The sequence below is a fragment of the Aythya marila genome, assembly GCF_965140915.1.
Source record: "Aythya marila genome assembly, chromosome: 1".
Classification (NCBI taxonomy): Eukaryota; Metazoa; Chordata; class Aves; order Anseriformes; family Anatidae; genus Aythya; species Aythya marila.
In genome coordinates, this window is record NC_139042.1 from 127,690,788 (window position 1) to 127,700,816 (window position 10,029).

A 10,029-nucleotide genomic window follows, 5' to 3' on the forward strand; every position below is an offset into this window, starting at 1 on the left:
TCTTTTTTTTTTTTTTTTTTTTTTTTTATAGATCCTGATACTTTTCCAACAACATTTGAAAGGTGGGGCCATAAGGCTCCCATAATAAGAATTCAAAGGGGGATTTTCTTTGCTAGTATTGCCAACTTCTTTTATCTTCCTGTTGGTGATCTCCTGCTAGGCTAGCTGATAAAGCATGAGCAATAATGCAGTCAAAATCAAGTCCATGAATCTCATGACATTCTGGCTATATGCTGAATTTCTGAACTCCAGAGCACATTATTTGGTGAATTTGTTTCAGTTTCCCTTCTTTGTTGTGATTTTGAGCATTGGCTATATCGGTTTTGGTTTTCATGCCAGAGGGTAAACCCTAATTTAATGATGTGATTCCCCACTGTGTCTGCACAGGTAATTTATTTTTCTTTCAGCAGTGTTTCTGTCCTTGCTGCAAACCTCAGCACCTTAGCCTTTGCATCTGTTCTCAAACCTGTCTTCATAGAAGCATATACTAGACTTTATCTCCTCCCGGTTTTTGCACTATCAGGGTAGAATACAAGTTATTCAACATTGCTTGTACAGTTCCTGAGGCTTTTATGATTGCTGCACAAAGTCTGCTTCACTGAAGAAGAAAAAACTGAATTAATCAACTATTTGCCTGCTATGTCATGTAAGCTTTTCATACAGTAGTCTATTAATTAAGTCTGAAACTACTGCCTTAGAGTGCTTCAGCAACAAGTATTTGGCATGATACAAGATATATTTGAATAATTTGCTCAACCTTCTGTGGTTTTCATTACTGAGACCAACATGCCTGAAATCACATTATTGCATAAATTAGTATTCTTTGTTTAAATTATTTGTAAATTTTTCTTGGCCAAAAATATTTTTGTGATGTCCTTTTCCTTTTTCTGTTTTCCTACCCTTCTCTTCCAGTAAAGTTCTTTTCTACCAGAAGATTGGCTTATTTCTTTATTACAAACATCTTCTTGGAAGGTGGATTCTCTTTCAAGTTGACATGGGTGGCATTCTCTGAGAGATGATTTTTATCTGTATTTGTACCCAGTCCAACAGATTTATGACTAGACTTCCAAAGAACAGCAAAATATATCTTGTGTATACACGGGCCAGAAGCATCTGACTTTTCATTAATCTCTTAATCTGTGCCATTGCAATGACAGGGTTAGAAATCTTACTTGCTTTCAAGTAGTGGCCTTGTCCTCTGTGGCTTTTGACTTCTTTGGATTTGGGGTGGCTTTCATCTTCAAGTGAAAATCTGGTGGTGTTGAATCTGATGAATGGTGTTGAATCTGATGTCCAAATTAGTATCTTCACCATAGAAATTGAATCCTCAAGGTGATACACTGCTGTGTTGGAAGCTCTGCCCTCCAGTAGATAGTTATCTTGAATTTTGAATATTTTTGTGACTTTCACCATATCCTTGACACTGGCTGTACAGCCTTCACACTAATGACTATTATCCATTACAGTTGTTTCATGTGGGGGCCAGTGATGCAGCCAGGAGCAGTCTGAAGATTATCAAGAGGGATTACAGAGCCCTGGGAGCAGCAGTGAGGGACTCAGTCATGGGCTTGGCAAGCTGGTGAAGAGGGCTTTGAACTAGAGTTGCCAAGGGAGAGGAATCTCAGTCTGTCACACTCCTCCCAGTTTGATGCCAGTGTCAATGATAGATGCCCAGAGCATGGAGAAGGGTCACAGTTCAGCAGGAGAGCACCTGAAGAGCAGCACAAAGGTATTCCAGCCTCTCCAGTCAGTAACTTAGCTTCATCAGGGGCCCAGCTCAAATGTCTCTGTGCTAACACATGTAGCAGGGGGAATAAACAAGAAGAGTTAGAGATGTACGTATGCCTGCAGGGCTATGACCTCATTGTAACTACAATCACTGTAACTACATCAGTGATAAAAGGAAGACTAGGGAAACTCTGGGTTCTCTCCAGAATGAAACAGGAGACCTGGTTACCCAGGCTATGGGCTGAGGTACTTAATTACTTTTTTGCTTCAGTCTTCATTGGCAAGAGCTCTAGTCACATACCCAAAAAGTTGCTGTCAACACTTCAGTCTCCAAGTGGAAATCCCTGACAAGTCGTCTTCAGGAATTGGTGTAGGGACTGACAGGGTTTAATGTTTTTGTCACTGACATGAACAGTGGGATTGAGTGCACCCTCAGCAGGTTTTCTGATGACACTAAGCTGAGTGGTGCAGTCAAGGGAGGTGATTCTTCTTCTCTACTCTGCTCTCATTAGATTCCACCTGGAGTCCTGTGTTCAGCTCCAGGGCCCCAAGCACAAGAAGGAAATGGACATATTTGAATGAGTCCATGGGAGGGCCATGAAGATGATCAAGGGGCTGGAGCACCTCTCCTGTGAAGACAGGCTGAAGAAATTGGGGTTGTTCAGCCTGGAGAAGAGAAATCTCCAGGGAGACCTTATAGTGGCCTTCCAGTACCTAAAGGGGCCTAAAGGGAAGATGAGGAGGGACTCTATCAGCTAGTGTAGTGACAGGAGAAGGAGTAATGGCTTTAAACTAAAATAAAGTAGATTTAGATTTTGTATTGGGGAGAAATTCTTTCCTATGAGGGAGGTGAGGCACTGGAACAGGTTGCCCAGAGAAGCTGTAGATGCCCCATTCCTGGAAGTGTTCAAGGCCAGATTGGATGGGGCTTTGAGTCACCTGGTCTAGTGGAAGGTGTCCCCGTCCATGTCTGGGGGGGGTTCCAACCCAAACCAATCTATGATTCTGTACAGAGGAACCAGTATGTATAGTGATGTCAGTGGAATGTTGTCAATGCAACTGGTAGTGATAGCAACTAGCTCCACTACTGACATAAACCATGTAAATATTGATATGGACAAAGACTAGGTGTTTATGACATCATGCCATTAAACTTTTCTGATGGTTTCTATTGAGAGTGACTGTTGCTCCACTGGTGATAACAACCACTGTCTGATTGCAGATTACAGGCCTTATTGCAGACTCTTTATTAAGGACACTTCTAATTTTAGGTTAAATTAAAAATATAGACTCTAAGCCCCTATCACTGTGTTTTTTTGTTTTGTTTGGTTGGTTAATTTTTTTTTTTCTTTTTCTTACAATCAGCGTACAGTCAGACTGCTACTCTTACTGTGTATCTTTCCAAAGAATTAAGGACAACACATGGAAAAAAAAAATAAAACAACAGTGAGTGATAGGAGAAGCCCAGAATACTGAGGATATTTATGGACAGGCATGGCAGAATATTTTCTGTTTTCTGAAACTGTCTGGGGACTTGAAACAACCAGTCTTTTGCCTAGCATTGCTTCAAGGTCAGTATCTGCAGTAAGCTTGCATGAACAATTGTATACATGTCAGTATAAGCAATGCAGCAAGTACTGGCATAAATGGGGGGATACAGCACATGGCTAAATGGGGGGATACAGCACATGGCTACATATATTCACTCCTTGTTCCATTTCAGCATGCAGCACTAATCCTAGTGGCAGAATTTCCTAGGCTCATCCTCTCTGAATGCTTACCAAGGACTCATATCTGGAGAATGTATTCTACACTCAGTACTGAGACAAGCATAAGTTTGCAGTAGACTTCAGGATTGTAGGCATAGATACAGGTGTACTCACCAAGATAGGCATGAGCTTATTTATGTAACTGTAGTTCCATTTGGTAACAACAGAATGGCAGGGGCTTGTTTTAGCCTGCTAGAATTTAGGATAAGCCATTTTAAAAATGGCACCTTCATCAGCACAGTATTTCCATTGCCATAGTACAAATGTGAAGCAGACACAGATTACAGCTGTGACACTCCTAAATGTCTGAAAGCTTCAATTTTTTTTTTTTTTTTTTTTTTTTTTTTTCATATTGGCAGAAAACAATATTTAGGTCATTCTGACCACACTTAATGGTCCACTTCTGCTAGCTGGAACAGTCAATATGTTTGGCATCCAATTCAATAAACAGTTGTGTCTTCAGCTAGACATATTCCAGCCTGTGGTTGTGCCACAAATGACGGCATTTTCCTTATGTTTCTAGATCATACCTGGCTGTTTAAATGTAGTAGATTTGTGATTTACTCTGTCATACACTGGGGAACATAGAATAAAGAACTGCAGTCTTCAACTATGTTTTATTTTATTTTCTCACTTCTCCTTTTATAGTTACCCTTTGAAATCTGTCTCCTTTCTCCTATCTTCCTCAAACAAGCTCCTTTCAAGCTCCACCATCTTTTCATCATTTGTGAAAGTTTTATGTATTGCAAGCTGAAATACTAGTGATTATCATAAAGATTTGGTGGAAAAAAAGAATTATTTGTCCATGGCTTCTTCTTTTCCTTTAACTTCCTTTTTTATCTCACTTGTTATTTCTTCTTTAATTTCTACTTAAAAATGGGATTGTCCGGTTATCCTTTATCTAGTCTATCTCTAAAACCATCTCAAACAATCCACAATGCAAAGAGCTTTGTGAATTTTTCCTATCATTCTTTGTCTTTATCAGTATTTGGAAGGTAAACAAACCTCAAACCTTTGGTTAAACCAAGTGTATGTCGCCACATGAAATTAAAGAGAGAGAAGATTGGTACTGTCACCAGTACCAGAAGATTGGTATCACAACTAAAAAGAATGCTCAGTTAAAATTTTAAATATGTGGTGGCTACACAGAGATGCAGACTGAACTATACATGCTGCTGGAAATATTCACCTTTGACATCCAAGCCCTTGCGTACAGGAAATTAACTTTTGTAGTTACTTTGGTAAGAAACCAGGGCAACTTCGCTGAGGGGCTTAAGTCTTTACTCAGGCTTAGCTTCAAATTGAAATTACTTGGTTTGGATTTGCAGACTAAATCTTAATTAAAATCGTCCTGGCTTTTGTAAAGGATAATGCTATTAAGCACTGAGGAACATAGTCTGAAAAAAAGTACACAGTGATTTATTTTGGCTGATAAGAAACATACATAGATAAGGAATTCTATGTCTCAGTTCTCTGCATGTCCTTACCCAATTTGCAGTACAAGAAACTGAAGAATTTTGCTCTCCTTTATTTAGTCAACAAATTCCTTACTGCAAAGCAGCAGGAACTATAGTATGTAAGCAACAGATATGTTTCTGTACTGATGGGATGGTAGATCTAGAATTAAGCTGTGAGAAGAACCCAAAGTTGTGTTGTGCAATCTGGTATTAAGTAGCAAAGAGCATTATTATTATTTTTTTTATTAGCAAATTTACCAAGGAAAAGGTGTAACTTTCTTTAAAATATTTAACAAGACACAATCCTCTTTCTTGATTATTTTTTTTTTCTACATGCAGGTGCACATACAAAATCATAATAATAATAAAAAAACACCATACATTTTTTACCATCCCATTTTCTTCTTTCATGCCTTCAGGAATATAACAATTTATTTTACAGAGTTTTCTGCTCTGTAACCAGACTGTATTACCAGATATTGGTGAATATCATAATAAAAATACAAGAAAGGAATGGATATGAAAATAAAATAATTGTTGACAGTATGTAGTGTATTATGGAAATATGGGATTTTCAATTTTTCACCAGAGAAAAGTAAGAATTTAATTTGGTAGCTTTACACTTTGATGTGCTTATAGACAGACTCACACTGAAACTGGGATTTTTCAAAGAAAATGAAAGTCTTCCAAAAAATCTCTGTCTCAGTGAAAATATAAGCATAAAAAATATAGGATGTCTCTGTAGGGAGAGCCTGTACTATTTTTTTTTTTATTTTTTTAATTCATTCAGCTGAAAATATTACACTTACATTTATAAAGGATTGGGAAATCCTAATTCAATGTTTTAACTCCAAAAAATGCCTCTTTCAAATATGAGTTCTAATTAAGTTTTTGAAATAACTTAGTTTTGATGTTCATCTTTTTCCAGAGGAATTTTCTGGTTTGTTTGTTTTATTTTGTTTTTCATTTTCAATATAAATTATCCTGTAACAATTGCAATTATTACAAAATATATGCATATTAAATATATATATATATATAAAATATATGCAATTATTATAAAGTACAATTAACTGAGCAGACATTATATCACTAGTATTATTCAATAGTGTTGAGAAAGAGAATGCAAATTTTTAATGCTCCAAATCCTGCAAAGTTTTATGCAGGTGGTTAATTTTACAGTTCAGGATTTCTCTGTTGATTTCAGTGAACCTGTCTATGAAGTGCACTTCAGTAAATGTTCATGTTCAAAAGAGAATGCTATACACCACATGTTGTCTTATCCTATTGCATTTATTAAATCTTAAATTTGTTTTTGGAGTATCACAAAAGGCTACAGAATTTCTAGTCCACAGCACTACTGCTGCAGAATGTTGATTAATATTCCTATGAGGGCTTGGCTACAGATGCAGTGAAATACAAGAATGTTGTCAACTACATAGATGTTCTCTTTTCCATGAATGTTTTTCCTTTATTTATGTTACAAAACCCACATAAGATTACAACAGTAGCCATGAGGGGAATTTGAATTTTCTATTATGCATTTTGTATTCTTGACATATATTTTTATATCTTTTTCAATCACTTAATCTTCTTGTCCAATTTCCTAATTTATTTGGTTGTTCCATATTGCTAGAAGTGGGAGAAAATGCTTCCAACTTGATGTACAAAATGCTAAGACTCAAGAACAGATATGGTACCTGTCATTCTTTTTATTTAATTTACTTTGAAATAATTAATTTTCAAGTTGACTGCGTTCCTTTAAATCCGAAAAAAAAAAAAAAAAAAAAAAAAAAAGCAGCTCAATTAATTCCACCCAGAGTGAGGTGCCTTGAAGCCTACCTTGCTGGAGAGCAAAGGGGACCAAGAAAAATAGTTCTGTCAGTACAATTCAGCAAGAGGATACATGGAAATGGAAGCCCCAGAGATGTTTTGTTGTCATTGGGCCAAACTGTAAAGGAATATTCATTCATCCTGGTCTACCCTGAGAGTCAGTCTCTTACCAGATCAGGCCATTGGAAGAGTTACTGGAAATTAAGATTTATGTATCAGAGATGAAATATATAAAGGGGGACTTCAATCATTCTGATATTTGTTGGATAAGCAACATTGCAAGGTCCATGAGGTTCCTGAAGATACCTTTCTGATGCAGGTGGTGGACAAGCCAATGAGGAGAAGTGTGCTACTGGACCTTGTTCTTACTAACAATGAAGGACTGGTTGAGGATGTGAAGGTTGGAGACAGCCTGGAATGCAGAGATCATGAGATAGTGGAGGTCAGGATCTTGATGTGGATCTGTTAGAGCGGGTCCAGAGGAGGGCCATGAATTTGATCAGAGGGCTGAAGCACTTCTCCTATGAAGGAAGGCTGAGAGAGCTGGGGATATTCAGCCTGGTAAAGAGAAGGCTCTGGGGTGACCTCATTGCAGCTTCTCAATACATAATGGCAGCTTATAAAAAAGATGGGGAGCAACTTTTTTGCTTGACCAGACAGTGACAGGAGAAGGGGGAGTGGCTTTAAACTAAAGAAAGGGAGATTTAGATTCTACGTTATGAGGAAATTCATCACTCAGAGGGGATGGTGAGACACTGGAACAGGTTGCCCAGAGAAGTTGTGGATGGCCCATCCCTGGAGGTGTTCAACACCTAGTTGGATAAGGCCCTGGGCAACCTGACAGCGGGGGGGGGTGGAACTAGAGGGTCTTTAAGGGCCCTTAAAACCCAAGCCATTCTATGAGTCTATGATTCTATGAACTGATGATGCCCACCACTATGATGGTGAGCATACTGTAGAGAGCCTTATTAAGAATCAGGTTTCTATTGTGATTCAGCGCTATATCGCAAATATAATTTCTACTTGTATTGTGATTTAAGTACAAGGCTGTATCATTCTGCTAAATGAAAACCACATGTAACTTCATATAACTTCAGCTAACTAAATCTGTTATTAAGCATGAAAACCTACACATGTAGAACATCTAAAAGCAACTAATTAGAGACTATTGGACTCAGGCACTGTGTCAAATGTGCTGAGGGGGGTCCAGGCCAGTGCAAGTTTCAGCTATCTGCTAGCTTACATCCCAGTTTTAGTTGAAGGACTGCAGGCTAAAAGATGCTCACTGTTTTCCCTGGGGTTATCACTGGAGCAAAGGAGCCGCAGATTCACATCCATGATGCAGGCATCCCATAGTCCCTCCACACCTTCTACCCAGCTCCAAAAGATGTGATTGCTGTGTGCCCTCACATTCCTCTTCCCCTTTCTGTTTCAGAGGCCCCACATCTAGATCTAACATTAATTTCAACTGAGGCTGAACTTAATATGCTGTATCTTTCAATTTATCTAAAAGCAGGCCTTTATGTCAATGCTAAAATATTTTGTTTATCTGTATCTTAATGTGAGATGGTCACATTTTTTTCTTAGTTATTTACTGTTGTATATTATGAGAAAAATTACTTCTAGGGAGCCTGGAGTAACTTAGGCTACCACTCTTCAAAAAAAAAAAAAAAAAAAAAAAAAAAAAAAAAGCTCAAAATCATTCTAAAAGTTATAATTCTATATAAACAGAGGATGCTGTAGGATTGGGATATTAACCTCAAAAAATATGCTATCTACAGGAAATAAAATCAACAAATAACAACATAAATACTTTGTTCTAATATAGTGCTTTTCATTAGTCTATTTCTAAGTGTTTCCTTAATTAGATAGCATTATTAGACTTAATGGATGAGAAAGCTGAGATATGAGAATGTGACACCACTTCCATATGTCACAGAGCAGAGCAGCAGCAAGACTGGGAGCACACCCTAGGTCTCCAGAGTGCTAACCCTGCACTGGTTCCACTCGCAATGCTCTGATCCCCTTCTGCCATCTGCAGTATATAGTCTAGCTTCCTCTCAGTCAAATTTATGTGCAGCATCACAGGAAACAACCTATTACACAAAGATCTCAACAGCATGTGTATGTTTGTATGTTTACTTGCATACAGAAATGTAATGACATTTCTGACATTCACTCCTATGTATGGAGTGCAAGAGAAGTTAACACCTTGGGGAAATTATGTAACATCTTACAAATCAAACAATTTCCAATGGAGTTAACAAACGAAACACTGAGCATTCAAAGGATAGTTTTATAGCTAAGGTGTTGGATTGTTCCCACCAGACAGGCACTTTGGTCTCCCTTTTACCTTGCTCCAGCCAGAAGTCAAAGTGATAATAGTATTTCCCTAACAGCAGTAAGGCCACAAGGAGATCGAGGGTGCAGGTTTGTATAAAAATGGTGGCATGCTATTTACACCTGCCAGCCCTTAAATTCAGCACTTGCAGCTAGCCTGCCTTTTGGTGATATGGGAGATCGCTGAGAGACACCAGACACTCAGTATGGGACTCTGAAAAAATCCTCACACATTTTAGGCGATCATTAGCCCCGAGGCTACTTTTAGATGTTTGGCTCTAACCTCCCTGGGATTCAAATACAGTAAGATAGTCCTTAATCAGCATTATGATGTTCCACATATTTTTTATTAAATCAAATTCAGCTCTCTGTAAATTGCACATTTAACCTAGTTAACTTGTAACTGGAGATGTAACAAGTAGGATGTGTCCATTACCTTAGTGCTTTTTTTTTTTTTTTTTTTTTTTTTTTTTTTTTTTTTTTATTACATCATTGTAACACATTAGCATCTCTGCTCAACTGGCACATCTTTTCCCTACAATAGCACTGCTAAGATAGGAAAATGTTCCTTCAAAAATGGAGAGTAGAAACCACAGAGCTCTGGTTCATCTCATCTCTCCTAAAATCAGAGCCAAAGGCAGTAGTAAGTCTGGAGTGGAAGACATCTCCTGATTTGTACTCCATTGCCTTAGCCTTAATTCATCCTTCTTTTTCTAGTCCTATCTTTGAATTTGTTATAAAATTACTTTCTGTGGAAGTGATTTATGTCACTGTACAAAACAAGCAGGGGTCAAGTCTCCACAGCAAGAGTCTCTGAGTTATGTCAAGAATAACATGCCTGGGTGACATGCAGAAAGTAAGTTCCCACTGCTTTCCATGGGCAAGAACTGCATTTGCAGATT

The 10,029-nt window shown here is 38.0% G+C and overlaps 1 protein-coding gene across 1 annotated transcript; it reads right to left on the bottom strand.

Moving 5' to 3' along the window:
* Positions 1 to 212: 212 nt before the first annotated feature.
* On the bottom strand, positions 213 to 5,365 carry AKAP3 (A-kinase anchoring protein 3; the record flags this gene model as incomplete). The annotated part of the gene is given in 11 exon segments (XM_082751651.1): positions 213 to 392; positions 396 to 493; positions 496 to 571; positions 573 to 626; positions 630 to 674; positions 676 to 722; positions 725 to 752; positions 756 to 808; positions 811 to 822; positions 825 to 924; positions 5,345 to 5,365. Coding segments are annotated over 11 exon segments (714 nt in total).
* Between the last annotated feature and the right edge of the window lie 4,664 nt (positions 5,366 to 10,029).